Here is a 19826-nt window from a genome sequence, read left to right as displayed (position 1 = left end):
TTTGATATGTTTAAGAATGCTTATATCAGTATCACTTACCCCATTTGTTATTTTGATTTAGATGTTATCGATGCACATAACATTGCCTTGCTAAATATGTCATTGAACAAATATTAAGCTCTACCCCCCCTTGTTTGCTACCTACCCTTTGTTGCTGGAGTTAAAACAGCGATTTTGCAATAAAATACCCTAGTTGATTGGGTGCATATTCTTTGCCAAGCATATAGGACCAGATTTACAGGGGCATCTACCTTAATTCAATCTCTTTTTTTGTGGTTCTAGATTTTAATGCATGGAACTTTGAATGAGGATTTATTGCCCAACGATGATACTATGTCTAACATGTTGAACCACTATGTCTGCAGGGTGACCTTCGTGACTCTTTACATCTCCGGAAGAATCTGTTAAGAGCAATTTTAGGCTATTTTAATTGGAAGGTCCATTTCTTGTATAACTCTCATTTGTGACAGCAACATTGTCTTTTATTCCAATATTCTTGCTCTTGTGTTTTTTATTTTTCGAGTTTATATTTGTTTACATTTAATCACATAATCTTACTTGTGAAGGTGGGCTTTTAATGTCATGATGTGTTAATATTGTAGTGTTAGTGACCACCAGATATCTTCGTCACTTTTCCTCGAGGTGATAATAAATTAGGAAATTTTTATCCAGTGGAGGAAATGTCATACCACTGAAATCTGTTTCCTCAAAGTGAGGAAGCATGCTTTAAGCTTAGAATCTGTCTCATAAGCTGTTCCTTTGTTCATATATCCACGTATTACTTTTTCTGAAGGTTATTATGCATTTAGATGACGTCTTTGTTTGGTCTAGTTTTGGTGATTCATTTTGTTGGATTTCTTCACAAGCACAACCAATATCTGTTAAAAGTCTCTATCGTACTTGTAGAACATGGTGTGGAAGCTTCCAAGTTTCTTGAGGTGCCTTGTTAGAATGTTGTCACCACTGAAACACATTGTAATCATTGAAGTTGAATCATAATTAACTTGTGTTAAGTTTATGCTTAATAAGGTGAAATTATGGGTCTGTAACCGACCTAATAATTTAAGCTTTGGGCTTGCATGCTTGTATGGTACAAAATTCCATTGCGACTTTGTCAGATTTAGTTGTTTAACCACATTCCAGGCTCACTCCACTTTCTTGGGATTTGATTTGGTTTATTCTGTTTCAACTGTTCTCTTGGGCTTGGACCTCGACCTGAGTGAGGGTGTAAAATAATTTTCAATGGTTGTTTGTCAAAGGATAACTATTACTTGAGGCTCCAAGATTGGTTTACATTATAATCTCTACAATAACCTCAATTGAAAGCCGTTTGGTTTGGAACTTACAATGGCCCACTACTTTGTGTTGAAATTTATTAAGTTTTAAATAGAAGAGGGAATGAGGGTGGTAGAATTCAAAACTCCTAACATCATGTCAAAGGACCACTCAACCCAAGAGCTCAAGTTTTTGAGAGAGGCCTCAATAATGGATTGTATAACAATTTGCAATATCTCTATTGAGGCACAAGCTGGATATCTCTCTCTGAATTTTTTATTTTCTTAAATTAAAATGAAAAGAAGAGGAGTTGCTTAAACTTTAGAACTTGGATACTTACAATAACCAGTTTTTTAGGAAGTTAATGGACCATTTAGAGTCATTTCTCTTATACCTCAATGGTAGTTGATGTTGTTCAGGCTGCAATAAAAGAAGGAATATTCACAGGATTATCACTCTAATGATTTAAACCAATTATAATTTTTTTGCAACTTGAGTCTCTTTTATTGTTCATGATGGAATATTTACTTTTCGTGTTTTCTTGATTTTTTGATATGATTTCTTAGTAAAGTTGAGTTCTTTTGTAGGAGTCCTCCATATTGAATGAGCATGTTGTGCTGTTGTTACCAGCAGCTGTCTATGCTCTTTGTGCTGGTTGTGCTCCTTTCACACATTCTTACAGAGGGTTTTCCTCATCAAACATTCTTGTAGATAGCTTTGAGGCTACAGATGATCGGGTTAAGGTTTCTGTTGCTGTTCATCTTCCCTGAATGCTATTTAACTTTGGTACATCATTTACACAAGTTGGTTCCTTTGACATTGAGAGTTCAATATCTGATGTGTTTTTGCAGACAGATGAACATGAACAGGAAAGGCTTTGTGAGCTTTTTGAATGTTCTGTTGAAGTTCTTTCTAAAATTCATTTGGTTTCAAGAGTTGAGGTGATGGAATGTTTTCCAGTTCTTTTCCTTGCCTTTTTCTTCTTCTTCTTTTTCTTTTTTTAATCTTCCATTTTGATCACATGCAGGCTTCTTCATTCCAAGGCCATCAAAGTGGCTGTCTTCCTCGACAATTTAGAGATCTGCTGTTGCATGAGATGGAGGGCTATATTCTTGGAGCTGTAGGAGATAAGGAGATGGAAAAGAGGCCTCTATCAGATGTCTTCTTTATATGCTCTTTATTATCAAATTTTATATATGGCTCAGTATTAACAAGGTCCGTGTTTTCTGTTTAACTTGACTTGATGTGTGGAAAACCTGTTTGTTACTTCTTTTCTTTGTTCATGAGAATTGTTTTGATATTAAGTTTCACTATCTGGTGCTGGATTGAGCTAGTTCAACATTGAGTATACTTTATTTCTGAAGATTAAAAGGTGAATTGAATAATCTAAGCAATTTTTACTTCAGTAAAATGGTTGACTTTAATTGCTAGGAGGGTATTGTACTTTTCTGCTGGACTAGTTTGTATTGTACTCTGAATTTTCTCCAGTTGCAATCTCTGGCTATACCTCTTGGCTATCTTTATCAATTTTGTTCTGCATCTATGATACATTCTCAATCTTCATTATTTATTTTGAAAAAATATACTTATTTAGTTTTCAATATGTCATGTCAATTACATGCCTGTTATGCTGTTCTTTTTCTTTGCTTTTTTTTTTGTTGTCTTTGTTCGTTCTTTTCTTTTTCTTGTTTTCTTATGAATCTGTACAATGATTTTTCTTTTAATGTGACAGTTTTCTATACCCAACATGCATTCGAATTGGGTAGAGGGCATTGCGTGTTGCTTGTATCTTTCAGATTATGCATTTGAACTGTACAGTTGAAGATTCCTTATTTTGATTTTGAAGCACTGCCCTTAATTGTCACTGACATTTGCTTTCACCCCTGATTTTTTTTTGTTCCTTAATATATAACCTATATAGTTTATGCTCGTTCAGGAAAGGAGAAGAGGCTTCACCATTTCTTTCAAAAATGAGTCAATACTTGTTGGAATTGTTGGATCATGCTGTTAATGCAATTCAAGGAAACAGCAATGACCTTCAAGCTCTTGGTTGCTCAGGCTCTAGCTCTGACTATAATTTAAAAACCACTCTTGTAGCTTCATTTAGAAGCTTTGTATTCTCTCCTATCTTTGTCAAAAGTAGAGATGAAACTGCTTTGGATGTTGTTCTCTATGATGCAATAACACAATCCATGGAGAGGCTTTTGAAGGAACTGGCTGAACTATACAATCAATTTTCTGAATGTGTAAGAAGCCCTCATTCAGATCCATCGCTGCCTGATTTACCTTCAACTGATTCTAAGTTACAAATACATGGTCCATCGGGTAGCAACACTAGGATTATGGACATGGAGTTAGATGTGACTGAGGATACGCAAGATGTGGATATTTTACCTGTTGGTGGGATTATTGGCACTGGTCTATCCTTTTCTGCAGCGAAGTGGAAGTTGGGTATGATATCACTTCTTTCAAGTTTTCATCCAGTTTTAGATTTTGTTACATGGGATGTCCTGTTTGAGCTCATGGAAAATGAAAGTGACAATAAGGTATTTTACAAAGTTGGGCTGTTGTTTTAGTTTTCAGTAGTTCTTGCACTAATAGTTCTGTTATTTTTTGTTTGTAATTCACACTTTCAGGTGCGTGAGAATATTCTTTACCATCTCTGTCAACATTTTCACTGGTCCTCTTCTGCAAAAATTACAGACTTGGTAATGTCTGGTTGAAATTCATTAAGAGTTAGCAGTAACAGGCAACTCATTGCTTGAAGCATTTTATATTTCTTTTGATCATTTCTAATTATATACTCTCTCTCTCTTTTTCCTCTCAAAATGTAGGTGAAAACAATGAATAGCATGTTTGAGATGCAAGCAAGTGTTAAGCTGGACTGTTCTGGTGTAGTAGTCGCTGCCTGTCAATTGCTAGCTACCTTATTATCCTTAGATGCTTCTGGAAAGGAAGCTGCTCTAATTGCATGGAAAAGAGAATCTGAACTGGTATTCACAAAACTCAGTGCTATTTTGTATTGCAAGATGATTGTACTTCATTAGAAAGATAGAAATCATGATAGCTGGTTTCCTTTTTGTTAAAACAGAAAACTATTGATCTCTAAGAGTGGAATTCACAGTAAATCTGCATTTTCCCCTTCTTTTGGTTGTCCTTCTCTGTAAAAATAATTCCTGCACTGAACTTTGGGTCACAATTCTTCATTGAGTCTGCTTGTCTTAATTCTTTACTAGAAATGTTCATTTGGGTTTTCTGTGAGTGTGATTGGTGGAGGAAGATGCATCTAATGTTTTGCCAAATGCATGCATGCTTTTATGCATTCTTCTGTCATCAGTATCATCATACACAATGATGGTGCTATGCAGGAGTTCTGTATTTGTTATGGAGGGAAAGTCATATTAAGGAAAACAAGAATAAATGAAATTTTGAGTTCTGTAGAGACAGGGACTTGTGGAGGAAGATGCATGTATTGTTTCACCAAATTGTCGCAACCTTTTACCCAAGAAGTTTACATCCTGTCTACTTCTTTTCTTGATAGAGACAGGAAACTTATCTCTAAACCAGTATAATCTATTGAGTTTTATCTGTTTAGTTATTAAACCATAGTATTATTGGGACTTGAGAAATGAAGAAATGTGATTTTTCCGGTGTGCAACCACTGTCTTCTACAGTCATTCTCATCTGCTTATGTTTGAATCCTAGCTATTAACTTTATTTTATCTTTATTGTCTCCATCCTTTTGTCTGCATCTGGCACATTCCATTTATAACAACTCATGCTCTTTTACCGTTGTACCCTGCAACCTATATGTGTGTGTGTTTGTCTCCATATGTTGCCTCTATAATTTGTGTTGATGTCTCTGCCCCAAACATACTAGTCTCAGTTATGACTTGGTTTTTGATCATCTTGATAAAAAGTGTGTAAGGATTATCTTACCGAAATTCTATCCCTAGAATCATGCTGTCTCACATGTTGTTTGGGGTCAATCTTATGCTAAAACTGAAGTTGGTGTGATTGTTTTATTGCAGAGTCTTGTACATCTTGGAGAACTGGTTAACAAAATAGCAGAATTTGGGCTTCTTGACTGGTCAGGGCGTGTTAGGCTTATTGATTGCTTTTGTGATTTTGTCTTACTCAGTCCTCAAATTGGTCAGGTGATTACTGGCTGACACTGACAGAGATACCTTTCATTTAGAGATTGTATATGCATGGCATGATGTTTGGTGGGCTGTAATTAAACTATGAAAGCATGAATGTGCTGATGCATAAAAACTCAGAATTTGTAGAACCTCCAATCTCCCCAATGGACACATGCCATACCTTCATTGCTGTTGTCCTAAAAATCCTAGGGTTTTGCTAGCTATTTCTTATATTTTTATAACTTGAAACTGTATGTCCTTTTTATTCTTTGTTGTATAATTGCCCTGTTGCAATCTTTATAGACAATGATAGAGAGGCTGTTCTTAATGCTTCAAGATCCTGACTATCGAGTTAGGTTTTCACTGGCTCGGCGGATTGGTGTTTTATTCCAAACTTGGGATGGTCACGATGAGCTCTCCCAGGATATTTGGTAGGTTTCCTTTTAATATTTACTATATCCTCTTGATGATTTATTCAGGTTTCTTTTCCTTCCAATTGTAAAACATTCTTTTTCATATTCGTTGTCACACTTATTTCTCAAGATATGTGCAAACTTCTTATTGCCATTGCATATTATGCATATGCATTAGCATCTCAAATTTTTCGTTCTTCTCATAGCAGATGCAGTATCGCAGTATAGCACATTTCTCACTTTTTCGACCATGTCTCGGTTGTTAAGTGATGTTAATATAGTAGTATCTTTGCTACAGCTGTCAAATCATGCATCAATGTAATGGGAACTTCCAATTATATCTTCCAATGGGATATTGAGGAATTGTTTGATTGTTCTGTGATGGATTTTTATGGCCTGGGAGAGTGATCGTATATTCACGTTTTTGCCCTGTATATTATATGCAGTCACTGCAATCTATTTGTAATATTTGTGATTCCATCATTTTCTAGCCTCTGAACTTCTAACATTTTCTGATGCAGCAAATGTTCATGTTAAAAAAATGATTACTTTACTAGCCTTTTTTTTCTGCCCATTGCAATTTCTTGTCTGTTGATTGGTTTTGATATTCATTCCAAGCTTGCAGTATAGGAACTACTATGCTATATAATTTGCAATGCCTTTTATAATCCAATTTTGCTTTGACTTCAAGTTAATTAACATAATCGATCCAAGTGGGAAATAATGGGATCCTTTGGAGATGTACCATGTCAGTAGTCGTGAGTTTTTGAGTGGAGAAGAATTTTAGAGTTTCCAGCAAGCAATTTCTATCCAAACGGCTTCTTCATTTTTGAGTCCTTTCGTAACTAATTTTTATGGTGCTACTGCGGAGGTGAGCGGATGAGATTGAACTCCACTAGGAGTTGAATCCAACACCTCTTGCACTAAGCAAGAGGTACCTACCACTAGATCACTAGGCCCATTGGTATATTTCTTTCATATCTGCTTGTTTAGAAATTTTTCAAAAACTAGTACTGCTTATGCAAGTGGGATGCTGAGTTAGTGAATGATTTTGATGCTGCAATCCTCCTGTTAGTGGGTCGTGGTCTCATGGGTACCACTGAAGTTGGTTGTGAGATGATTGGGGTGTGGGAAGATATGGTGGCAGCTATCATCAGCCAATCTGGACATCTGCACCTTATGTCTGCTTTGTGTTCATGGATGGTGAAACTTTAGTGAGCTTCTTATGCTTTGTGATGGCTGATTGTTTTCTAATCTTTCATTTAGTTACTGGAATTCAAATTTACCTGAGGCAATTTTTTCTTTTTGACCATATATTAATAGATTTGTGAATGGTTGCCATTGATGGTCCATTTTTTTGGAGATTTGAATAGTATAATGTCGAAGGTGTCAGGTTAATGGTGGACATGCTTAAACTCTCTATGTAGCTTAGTTTCATGTAGTAGGTGAGTCATGTTTGATCCAGAGGAGGATGACAAATTGGTCTGGGATATCCTGTGGGTGTTTTTGGAGGAAGTGTTGCAGGATATCCATTGGGTGTTGTGTTTTTTCTGCAGTTATTGTGCTTTTGGATATAGAAAACTGGTACTTGGAGGCAATTGAGGACATGAAAGATTTTTTGCATCCTTATGGTGTTTGGCCTTGGGGATCTTTAGGGGCGCTTCCCCAAATAATGTTAAGTAGGATTGGAGTGCTCTTGTATATTGAGTTTAGCTCAATTTTCTTCACCTTTTGTATGGAATTCTTATTCTCCAAGTTGTGCATTCTACTTTCTCTAGTAATACATTCTTCTTTTAGTTATTTTTTTTGGCCCCACAATTTTGTTATCACCATCAACCTTTTTTCTCCATTTCTGTCATGGCATTAATATCGAGGATACTTATTGGCTATTTTTATCCAGTTCAAACTTTGGTGTTGCAATGGTTATTCCCTTGAAAGGAAAAGTTGTTACTGCAAAGGAGGTCCTAGCTTGTGGTCCTCAGCCCACACCAAAAATGGAAACTGTTATTGTTACACTTATGCATCTTGCTTTGCATAGTGAGAAAATAGAGTTGGAGGTAATCTTTCCTCCTGGCCGAGACTTCTAATTTGTTTAAACTTCACTTGCCTGATAGGGTTTACAAGTCTCTGCATTTTAAAGGGCTGATTGATGTGACATGTGCAGGCTGTTTTCATGATGTGCGTGATTTCTGCCATTGACCCTGGTCATAGGTACATTATTCCACCTTATTTTGTTCTTTGTAATGAGGCATAATTACTTTCTTGATGTCTTCACCTTTTGGTTCAGGGAATTGGTGCATGCGGCACTCGACAATCTGTCAAGGCAGCTCAACTACGCAACCAGGTTCAAGGTTATGATAGTAGTTCTCTCCTTTAATTTGATTTTTAATGTTGCATTTTTAGTGCTGAGTAAGAGTCTCTTGGGACGATAATTATTTTAATGAGGGCAGTACATCAAAGTGATCCTCAGTTGCACTTCCATTTTTCTTCCATACTCAGCTCGCTCTTGAGGAGGAATATACTGTCTGGTTATGCACTCTGATTCTTACAGCCTCCCCCCCAGAAGTCAACTGGATTTTTGTGTTCTATTACTTGATAGTTTTTGAATGTTTGACATGTCATCTATATTTGTATTTAGTCTTTATTTATTTATATATTTTCAGTACTTGGAGCAGCTACTGGGATCAATACTCTTCTACTGGGTCACTTGCGATGTTAGTTTAGTGGCACTTGTTGAGGTACTTTAAATTCAGTCTCATATAATTCCTTGTCAAATGTGTGTTAGCTACCCATAGATCATTCAGTTGCAGATATATTATGTATCTTTTGTATCATTAATGAACAAAGTCAACTGCTAGGTATTTTTTTATTTTTATTTTGGAGATGGAAATTTCTAGATCTACTTTTGTTTTTTAGGGGGAAAGGGAAATTTAGTGATAATAAAAAATGGTGTGAAAGGAACAGCTTTCACTAATTGTTTGCTCAAGTACTAGAGCTTGAATGCGCCCATTGTTTTAGCACTTCTACTAGACACATCAAACTCAGGGCATGATATACCATGGATTTTTAAGTGAAATTTTCTCTGTTGAACAATGAATAAATATGCATCCCTATTGAGTTGTTATGGCATAGGATTCTTCTGTCAAAAGGTGGTGCTCATCTAAACTTATAGTTTTGAAAATATCATTGCATAGAATTGGAAATGATACAGGCTGGCCAACCCCATTGACGATCCCAGAGAATGACTTCTGTTGCAAAAAGTAAACTGATGAGAACAAAAAGAAACTACATGTCGTAGTTAGATAGTTTTGATGCAAGTTTAAGGAATTCAATTCTGTATAACCAGATTTTATCAGGATATTATTCCATGAACTTTTCCAGTTCCATTTTTGGATTCTTTTCTTTTCAAGCTAACAATAAGTATAATGTTTGGGGTTTGCAGTGTGAATAATTGTTTGATAGGTATTTATTCTATGCAAATGGTATACATGAATAGCCATATGTAACTGTAATGCGGTGTAACCTAAATTAACTACTTGAAAACAAATGTTGTAATTACAATATATTTGTATTCAACATACGACTTGAAGTATCTACCTCACCTGACCATTTAATAATTGTGCTTTGTAGATTCGACAGCTTTTTGTATCAGATGCTGAACCTAGTTATTTCATGCAATACTGTTGCCACTGGCTTCTTCCAGCATTGGTTCTGAATGAAGATAGTTCCAACCTGAATTGGGTGGCTAGGGTATGAGAGTAATGTCTGCTATTTTTAATTTTCTACTTTGTATTAGCACCAGCACTAGTGTTTGTTATAACTGCTGACAAATGTGTTTTGTTGCAGGTTGCTTGTCAGCCTTTGGCAGTTCTAGTTAAAATTCACTTTGTGCCAATATTTTCAGTTTGTATTGTGTTGCATTGTAGTAAGAGATCTGGTTGGGAAAGAGGAGCAAAGGTGCTTCAGAGTTCAATTCTGTGTTTGACAGAGCTATCTGAGAGTGAAAGAGACAAGCTCATAAAGAAACACATGGTGTGCTCCTATTTCTTGAAATAGAAAGCTCTTAGTGGAGAGCAAAATATTTCAGTGGGATAAAAATGTTCAAATTGGCTGTTTCAGTTTATTGTGTGGGCTATTGCAAACTAACATGATAGTGGCATGAGAAAAAAAAGTGAATCTAATATGGAACTTATTTACATCTTTTGTCGGTTTAAGGTTCAGCTATTCTATTCCACTGTTAGGTATTAAGGTTCAGCTAGCTCCTTGGAAGTGCACTGCGTGTTTAATTTTGTTTCTTCCTTTCCTTTCTTTATATGGATAGTTACTTGTCAGTAATTGTTTTGTACCGTTCCAACTTGTATGGTGTCCCTTAAAAGAAAACATTTTTGTCCAGCAGTTATGTGTATTCATATCGAGGGAACAATTTTTATTTCTTTAATCAAATGCCCATTTTCATGTGCCATGTAGCATTGGTTTGTCAATAGGATATGATACTATGTATGAATAAGATCAGACATCTTTCTATCAAATGAATTGTAACAATACCATCATTTAGTTTTAATCAAACAAGCACCCTGATTTTGTAAGCGAAAAAACAAAAAACCTTAGCTCTGTTTAGATAAAGAACTAAATTAATTACAGCAATTGTAATACTGTTTCACTTCATCCTCATGTTAGACATTGATTACCATCACCATCATCTTCTTTTTCTTCTGAAATATATATGGCTTTGTACCTATTAATAATTGCATAATATCTTGACTCATGTTTCTCATGTGAGAGGGTTCCTTACAAATTTCTGATTGTATTTACATATTAAAGTTTTTATTTGTTTGAGAAATGATGGAAGCATATCGGGAGCATTGGATATGTACTAATTTCTGATACGAACATGCATGGAAATGCTTTCTGTAGTATGTGGACAAATTCTTAAATTTTTCATGCCAATAAAATCATGCCTTTTGCTATCTTGAATTTAATCTCTGCAATGTTTTTTTTGTATTATTATTATTTGTCGTATGTGGACAGATTGATGTCATTCTTTCTTCATAAGAATCTGAATTCAGTAAATTTCTCTCCATAAATATATCAAGTTATCAGCTGCATATATTGTCATGTTTCCTTCAATATTTGCAGGTATCTATTTTGAGCCATGTTCTGGCCCTTGCCTCTTGCGCACTGGATCCTGCAATCCCTTTCTTTTCCAGAGAAACAGTGGCACGTGCAATTCAAACAGTTGTGGATGGGTTTCTGGAAATGTGCATTACCTTCTTATCTTGCTTGACTTCTTTTATGTTATTTTTCTGGATCCTCTTTTTTCTTTTTTCTTAACATAAATTTTACATGTATGTAGGGAGGATTATCCTACAAGTGTTTCTGTGCTTGATAAGATTAACATTTTTCGCCCGGATAGAGTTTTCATGGTGAGCATGTGCCTTGTATGTATCTTTGAACATTATCAATTGTTTGTTGCTGATACTGTTCATGTTTTGATTTGCAGTTTCTAGTGGAAATGCATTACAAAATAGAAGCAGCAGTTCATCATAGGCACAGATGCCATAGGTTGGCTGGAATTGAGGTGCTTGTAGATATCATTGGGCATAGAGCTTCTGTTTCAAGCACTTTCAAGTATGTCTATAGTTGTTCAAATGGAGCTTTTTAATGACAACCAAGTTATCGGAACCTTGTTTTAAGCAAATTTAATCTTGGAAGCTACATGGTGCTAAAGATTGTGTTTGTTCAGTTTTTTCATGGGGTTTTTGGATCTATTATACAAACTTATTGGAGCATTGTTTCCAGTACACTTGTTCATTGACTGGTAAAAATCATGTATATGTTGCTTGCATGGATAATTAAGTATATTTTTTTACACTATTGTGGTAGTTGGTGGTTTTTCTTCTATCTACTTTGGTTTCAAGTCTTGGATCTCCGCATTCTACTATCTTCTCTTCTATTTGAAAGATTTTTCTTCTCCATCCTTTGAACATTCTTTCTCCTTATTTCTCTGTTTACTTATCTGATGAACCCTACTTATCTGACATCATTACAATATAATGGCACCTTCTCTTAACTTCAGTCTTCCTCAAAACTCCTTTGTGATGGGTGGTCTAGAAGCAATGTGAAGCTGCAAATTTTGATGCAGTGGTACATCCATATATCCACAAAATACAAAAGAGTTATTAACCATCTTTCTGGTTTTACATGATGTCTTCTTTTGGAATCATTTCACTATCCCAAATTGTTTGATGGATATGACTCTGGAAAGGGTTTCCTTCCCTTGGACATTGTTTCTCATGCTTTTGCCTTTTCTTTGCTTCCATTTTCACTTTGTTTGTCTTTTTCATTAAAATTCCACTAACTGAATAGAGTGTTTTACTTTATCTATTAAAATATTTGGGCAATTTGTAATTTTAACAAATGTCTTTTATCTTAGAGTCATTTTAACTCTTTTTTCTTTTGAGTAACAGGTATCTTATCAATTTGATTGGACAATTCATTGGTTGTGATGCTTTACAAGATCAATGCTGCCGTGTTATTTCTGCTTTGCTCAACACATTAAAAGGCAACCCATCCAAAGACATTGCCAATGTGCTTGGTGAGCAGCTTCAGGTACCTCATATTCTAAGACCTAGAATTATCTTTAACCAAAGCATTCCCAATGTTCTTTGTTCATTTTTGGTGGGTTGTGTAGTTTTTAGTCTCGAAGTTGGTAGCATGTTGCATTCCCTCTGAAACTTCTGGGGAAATTGGCACTAGAGCATATGAAATCTTATCTTTGCTCCGCCAGCTAACTGTGGGCTCTGATCCATCTCTTCATGATTATGTTAGAGTAAGTTTTGACTTTCATCTGTGGTGTAAATTGATATTGGTGCTAATGATATTGGCTTATATGATCTCATCTTGTAAAATTTATGTCATGTGAAGCAGTAGAAAGTTAGCCTTTTAAGTCATGCTATTACTTCTGCAGGAGCTGGAGCCCTTCCCTGAAATAGATATCTTTGATGAGATACGCGAGTTTCATCACCAATTATGCGAAGCTTACTCTCTGAGGGCCCACCTATTGGAGGTCAGTAGTTAAACTTAATGGTTAACCTGATAGGTATTTGTTATTGTGGCATCTATTCACTCTGACTCATCTTTTTTCGTACATTTTGTATTGCTTATTTTCAGTTCGTCAAGAGATCTTTCTACCTTCCGCCAAGATTACTTTTATGCAGGTGATTGGCCTTTCTGAGCTTATTATTGGTTCCAATATATGGTCATAGAGTACTTTTGGTGGTATTTACAATTACTCTGTATTGAAATCTGTAAATTAAATCAATTATTTTTAAATTGATTTCACCTTATTCTCCTTTGTGTAATCTTTCGCTTAATATTTATTCTTACTAACTTTTCATCATGTCTAAGGAAACTATTTGGTTTATATGGTAATATCTAGCCATGCAATTTGAAATTTGCGCCTTTTAATTGTGACTGAGATGCTAAATATTCTTGCAGTGTTCAAGCACTGCACAAGAAATTACTCATGGGGGAAAGTTTTCAGAGGGGAAGGAATGCGAAAGATGTTATGGAGGATGTGTATTGGCACCGTGACCCTGAAATTGTCCAATCAATCTGGACACTTGTTCGCATGAGTGGTTCCGATGATGCAAGTAGTATCAGACCATTGGTGTCTGATTTTGTGTCCAAGGTATCAATTTATACATGTTCAGGCCTTTGAACTTTATACATTTTGTTTGTTTGCTGAGAACAAGAAGCTAAGGTTTTTTATTCTATTGATTGTGACTTTAGGTTGGCATTGGGGACCCACATTCCGTTGTTTTCCATCTACCTGTAGACTATGGTCAAATGAAAGTTTGTCAACAATTGAAGATCACCAACCCTTTTGAAGTGAATTTTAACATGGATACTGGTGTATCTGAAGAACTACTGATTGCGCTCTTGAAACTTCTGATGAAGTATCTGATGGATGATTCTGTTAGAATTGTTGATTTGACCTCACAATCTCTTCGGGTAAGCGTGGGGAGATTTAGATGGTTTTATCTACTGATTGTTTTTATCTGACTCAAGTTATTTCTGTGTTTGATTGATTGCTCCTCTTGAACATCTGAGTTCGTGATCAATGTTGCATTCAATAAGTTTGGAAGTGCCAATTAGCTAATTTATTGCAATGTCTATTACAATTTTGTGCAATGTTATGGTTGAAATTTTTATTTGGGATCGGTGTTGGTTGCCTAAAGCTGGAAAAAATGTACCAACAGAAGCATTGAAATATGCTTAGAGCACTGGTAAAAACTGTTTATATAAAACCTTAAAAACTAAAAGTGCATTAAATGCCAATACGTGAAAGATTTATAAATAGTGCTTTTCCCTTTATGCTATTTTTTGCTTGGCTTGGTGGATGCAACAATTGATGTGTTTGTGTGGATTGGTATTTGTTTGATTCTGGCATGTTTTTTTGATAAGTAGTTCAAACACTGGTATGTTATGTACAGTGTAAAGGTTGGGTAACTTAATTGAGATTATCGTAAATCATGCTGTTACTTGCATTTAAGTCTTAAATTTGTTTTCCTAGAACCTGTCTTCTGAATATTCTTTTTTCTTTTAAAATTAAGAAAAAAAAATGAAGAAAATTGTTTGTATAGACATCTTAACTAGTTTGTAATTGAAGCACACCTGAGCTGAGTTAAAAAAAAAAATCTTGCTTTGTTATTCCCCTTTTCAATTTTTAAAAAGTTATTTTATGTAACCATTCAACTTTATGTAATCATTCTTGTTTCTATTATTATAAAGTCATTGATGTAGAGTCTGTTTGGCTTTTTGCTCAAAGTCACATCAAAACAACTTGGCTTTATTTTTCATCTGAACGTAAATGTTTGGTAAAATTAATTACGGTAGCCCTTTAAAATCTTCTGTTCGTAAAAGCATAAGATCACCTGCTTCTTTCAAAAGTGGAATATGCTTCCACAATTAGCCATTAATTTTTATTTTTATTTGACAAAACTATCCTTCAACCTTCCAAATTAGTACGGTTTTATTATTATATGTATACAAGTCTTTGTTTCACCATAAACAAGCTGAAGCACATAAATAGTACTTTTTTTTTCCTTTTAATTTTGTTTTAGTTAATCTTACATGTTTCTCTTTTCTTTTCTTTCATATCCACCCCCGTACATGAAAAAAGACTTGTGTTCGTATTTGTCATTTGATTCCCTACACCACTTTTAATCTAAGTTTAACCAAACACTCATTGCTTTCTTTCAAACTCAGTAGCACATAAATAACTAAACATCCATCAACTTTTATTAATTAAGTTTTCATTTTTAGTGCTTGTGCCTATAGCAATACCTGTTTAACTTGCAAGGACAACAAGGCCAAACAGATCCATAATAATTCAACTTTGTGTCTGAGGATATTTAATCCCTTTCTCTTCCTTAAATCAGTTATGCCCTTGGTGAACATTCTTTTTTCAACTTTGTTTCTGTTTCTTTTAATTTCATGTTTTATATGGAAGTTTCAGATGATATTTATTATAAATGCCAAAAAGCTCTATACCCTTAGGTATGTATTCTACTAAAGGAAATGAAGAACATTCTCATACATTTTCCCCTTGAACAGGGAATACTCTCAACTGAAAGAGGTCAAAGAGCTCTGTTGTCATTTGGTTCTTATGAAAGGTCTCTTATTGAGGTACACATATTCTGGTTGACAGTTTGTTTATTATAATAGTTGTTTTACTGATAAGGTCCTTGATATTATTTACTGACAATATGGGAAAAATGTTTTCATTTTGGCATAGTAGGCATGGATTTTACTCTGGTCTGGTGCTGCTATCCCAGTACCACATGCATTGTTGCTGATGTTTAACTTATTATCTTAAAGATGGTTTAAGTATTGTTTTGAGATTAAAATTTTAAAGTAATGTGAGAATACCAATGTAAGTGGCATGCATGTCTAGGTTTGGAATTGCTTTCAGATAGGTTTAAATGTAAAAAGTGATGAGAAAACAAAAGATGGTGATCTTACAGAACGTCAATAGCTGATATCTTCCCCTTTTCACCATCCATTTTGAAGCTGTAATTCAACTCTGATAGAGCTAGACCATTATTGCTGGCAGTTGTGCTTGTATGCTTATTGTCCTTGGTTGTGATATCATTTGCTTTATCCTGATTTATGGACAAAGGTCGACTTAATGAAGGAATCATCATGTAATTCTTGTCTTGTAGATTCACTCAAAGGGTGTAAATATTGAGCTGGTGGAGAAGTTAGTGCTGGATATTGGAAAGAGGTATAGAGGTATAGTGTTACTAACTTTTTTCCTTAAAAGATTTCGTTATTGCTTTCAATACCAAATTGTTTTAGGTTTCTCATCATAAGTACTTCTATGTATCAAAAGTTTTTGAGTTTTTGATATCAGCCCTACCATCATAATTATTATAGTTGCTTTCTGATAAGTGGAGTTTAGGTTGTTTTGACTGCTGATTGTTTTTTTTTTCAATAGCATGTCATTATCTGATTTCCATTTCCATTTCCATTGTTTTATTATTTATTTATATTATGATCCATTCAGACCCCACATGTAGGTCACATCTTGTAGTATATCAATTGATTATTGAATACGAGTTGTTTTATCAATGGGAATCAGGATGACCATGATGGAAGGGTCTGCAACTCAAGAATTAGAGTGAGTTTATGTAGAGATAAGTTGTTCTCTGAGTTGTTATGAATTTGAGTGAAAGTTGCATTCACTGAAAATTTCAAAGTAATGGGTTTAAGAAGAGATTTCTGCTTCACGCCACTCACTGCCCTGTGAGAACCCAGTTCTGCAGGAGCTTGTTTGATTGATTTATAGAGTCAATCTCTCTCTTTTTTTTAGGGTAGAGATTCTGTTTCTTGCAGTATATATGATTTATAGAGTCAATCTCTCTCTTTTTTTGCTCGTGTATGTGTTTAATCACGCATATGGACATGTATTTCATTTTCATATTGTTTTAATAGATTACTAAACAATAAACACACTACTTTCTGTTAGAGTCTGACTTTTGTTGTATAATTTGCATGCAAAATATCTGATGGTTTCTTTTTTCCTGTCATTTTCAGCTGAAGCAATTTCACTTGAGGAGTCTATAATATGGGAGACATGTAATAAGACCTTCCAAATGTGGATTTGTCCACTTGTGTATTCATTGATTAGCTACTGCAATGATGTTATTCTAAGGTATTTTTTATAAGTTTAGTAACTTGTTTCAAGTATCTATAGATCTAGGTGCTTATATTGTGTCTTATGGTTATTCTTGCCTGTTAAAGTAACTGTTTTGCTTATTATGCTGCTTTTAGATTATGCCAAGATATCGTGTTATTGAAAGCTGAAGTTGCTGAGCTTTTGTTTCCAAGTGTTATCAAAGATCTAGCTTTTCAGAAGGATATTGATGTTGATCTTCATAAATTAATCTCTTTGCAGGTAATTTTTTTTTATTCTCTGCAAATTTTCATTTTGCTGTCAAGCTGGATTTTATCATTTTACAGATTTTCAATTTCTGCTTTGTTGCTTAATGTCTAAATAATTGAGTATTTAAATGATTCATGGCTCTTTATTTGGTTTAATTTGCATGTTAAATCTTTCTTCATTTTATTTATTTATTATTTTTAATGAGGCATAGTTCTAATAGACTAAAAGCCGTGGTAAACAAAAATCTAGAGTTTTGAAGGGTTGGCAAGATGAATAAAACAGAAGATGCATCGAAATATTAGGGTTACTGGAGGGGGTGTTGTTAACTGGATGTAGTGTAGGTTCTTTCTGGTGACCATTTTCAGTTCCTAATCTCTACATATAAAAAGAGGGGACTTGGAAGAAGATAATCCCCATAGAATTATAGTACGATTTATTGGTTGATCCATTCTTGGATTTGGAAGGATGAAAGGCGGTAAAACTTTAATGGTGACACGCTGTTATTTTCCGTCGCGTGGTGCATTTTCTAGGAAAGTAATGTTATAATTTTGAAGAGTCACTTCACATTGAGTTAGTTCTGATGGACACTGTTTCTTGTTTTATTGAGGTTAAAGCATCACGGGGAGGGTTGTAGCGAAAGGGAGACAGAGGGAAAGTTTTATCCTTGTTTGATATTCAGAGGGTTTGAGGTCCTCTTTTAGATTGCAATGAGCATGAAATCGGTCTTTGAACTCTTTTGGCTTTTCTCATTGAGTACATCAATTTTAATTTTTTCTATATTTTCCTTTCAACACTTGAAAAAGTACTAGTTGAATTTCACTTGCAAACTTCTGTTAAAGAATTGATGATGCAACCCTATATGCACACATTCTGAGCGCGGAGAAAATGGATAATAATGGTACATTAGATGATGTAGAAGAAGAGCCACGTTGCCCACTAGGTTGGTCTTTCTCTTTCTTTTTAGCATCAATTTCCCATAACTTTTCTTCCAGCAAAGAAAATAAAAAGGGAAAAAAGATTACGAATCTTTTTCCTTTCTCCGAAGCCAACTCTTCTGTAGCCTCAAATGATTTCTGTAATCTGATTTTTCTGATTTATTCTTGTACATATAGCAGCCACATCATCAATTCTCTAAGAGGTGCTTGTAGTTGAACTCAACTGATAATTTTAAATGTAAAGAGTTAAATAGAAGAAATTAAAGTTGAAGACTCAACCAGAAAACTTGATAAATTTCTAGGACTGGTTTGATGACTGTCCCTGTTAATTTGGTGTATGGCTTATGGCTTAAGAGAGCAGCATCCCTTAAATGAGTGCAGCTGCGATTGTTAAGATATCTGTGCTAACACATAAAAGATTTGATAAGAATTGAATGAGAGTACCAGTTCAGGATAAGCTAAGTGTTAGCTATATGTATTTTCTTAAGCTCTTCCCATCGGATTAAGCTTTTTGATTGGATGGTTGATGGTTCCCTAAAAGATATCATAAGAATTGAATGAGTACCAGTTCAGGATAAGCTAAGTGTTAGTTATAAGTGTTTTCTTAAGCTCTTCCTATTGGGTTAAGCTTTTAAATTGGATGGTTGATGTTTCCTAATACAGCTTCAAGCTATCATGAACAAATTGTCAGGTACTCAAAACATCAGATCCTGAAAATCCATGTAACTAACATTGATTGTTGCACAAAATTGACAGGCTTGCTATTGAGGTCCACATGAAAAATGCAAATGGACTTGCACATTAAGGGATGGGTCTGATATAAATACTGCTGTGCTCTTAAATATTAGCCGAAACTTTCAGGTTAATTAGTTTTCCAAAGAGTGCTGTTGGACTGGCAATGGCTGACATGGATATATTAACGTACTGGTGACTATTTTTTTTTTCTTTTCGGTTAATCAGAGACATTATTTATTAATGAATTGAGTAAAAGTATAGATTGCCTGCGTGAACGAAGAGACATTTTAAGAATAAAATGCTGTAGCCTATCAATAATCTAAAACATAGCAGAATATCATCTCTTGTCAAGACAAGTTAAAGTGCTATGCAGAGAACTACACCTTGAAATAGGGAGCCAAACAATACATGCCACCACATCAAGACACAACAGTGCTCCACCTTTAATGAGGAGTGAAGTCATGCTCGATTTATGGCCTTCATTTATTGAAAAGAGAGCACTCATGCTGATGAGTTGAATGATTGGAGTGGGATTAATGAGAATGAGAGGTAGACCAAGGAATGACTTGGGCTGGAGCAATGAAAAATGCTTTACTGTCATAACCACTTTGTTTTCATGAAGAGTTTGGTGTAAAAAAAAACAAATGGAGGAAAAGGATTTATGTGGCTAAATCTAGCTGATTTGGGACAGGTACGCTGGAGTTTAGTCGTCAACAGAGATTCTGAAAGAATTAATTTATGTAATAGATATTTATTGTCTCATTCCTAGTGTTGTGATAAGATACATGGTAGTAACATTATCCAGAGACTTGGAATCAATTCTCGTGAGTATGATAAAAGTGTCGTGTATTTCTGGTGTTTCGATAAGATACAAGGA

The 19826-nt window shown here is 34.8% G+C and overlaps 1 protein-coding gene across 2 annotated transcripts in view; it reads left to right on the top strand.

The window, feature by feature from the left end:
- LOC133675837 (serine/threonine-protein kinase ATM) overlaps window positions 1-19826 on the top strand; it is a 52222-nt gene that overhangs the window by 12305 nt on the left and 20091 nt on the right. Inside the window, exons 17-44 of one of the 2 annotated variants that reach the window (XM_062097350.1) lie at window positions 366-437; window positions 1863-2018; window positions 2127-2216; window positions 2303-2490; window positions 3212-3821; window positions 3912-3983; window positions 4110-4268; window positions 5307-5432; window positions 5721-5848; window positions 7731-7887; window positions 7995-8041; window positions 8118-8181; window positions 8494-8568; window positions 9461-9580; window positions 9677-9862; window positions 10967-11088; window positions 11184-11253; window positions 11331-11458; window positions 12298-12439; window positions 12522-12659; window positions 12798-12896; window positions 13001-13047; window positions 13328-13520; window positions 13622-13843; window positions 15449-15520; window positions 16057-16126; window positions 16931-17048; window positions 17168-17291. In XM_062097350.1, coding sequence (XP_061953334.1) covers window positions 366-437; window positions 1863-2018; window positions 2127-2216; window positions 2303-2490; window positions 3212-3821; window positions 3912-3983; window positions 4110-4268; window positions 5307-5432; window positions 5721-5848; window positions 7731-7887; window positions 7995-8041; window positions 8118-8181; window positions 8494-8568; window positions 9461-9580; window positions 9677-9862; window positions 10967-11088; window positions 11184-11253; window positions 11331-11458; window positions 12298-12439; window positions 12522-12659; window positions 12798-12896; window positions 13001-13047; window positions 13328-13520; window positions 13622-13843; window positions 15449-15520; window positions 16057-16126; window positions 16931-17048; window positions 17168-17291 — 3795 coding nt within the window. The remainder of the gene's footprint in view (window positions 1-365; window positions 438-1862; window positions 2019-2126; window positions 2217-2302; window positions 2491-3211; window positions 3822-3911; window positions 3984-4109; window positions 4269-5306; window positions 5433-5720; window positions 5849-7730; window positions 7888-7994; window positions 8042-8117; window positions 8182-8493; window positions 8569-9460; window positions 9581-9676; window positions 9863-10966; window positions 11089-11183; window positions 11254-11330; window positions 11459-12297; window positions 12440-12521; window positions 12660-12797; window positions 12897-13000; window positions 13048-13327; window positions 13521-13621; window positions 13844-15448; window positions 15521-16056; window positions 16127-16930; window positions 17049-17167; window positions 17292-19826) is intronic. The other variant, XM_062097351.1, reaches the window with a different exon arrangement.

Source organism: Populus nigra, chromosome 16 (genome assembly GCF_951802175.1).
Source record: "Populus nigra chromosome 16, ddPopNigr1.1, whole genome shotgun sequence".
In the NCBI taxonomy this organism is placed as follows: Eukaryota; Viridiplantae; Streptophyta; class Magnoliopsida; order Malpighiales; family Salicaceae; genus Populus; species Populus nigra.
Note: the sequence above shows the minus strand (reverse complement) of the source record. Positions and strands in the feature narration are given on the sequence as shown.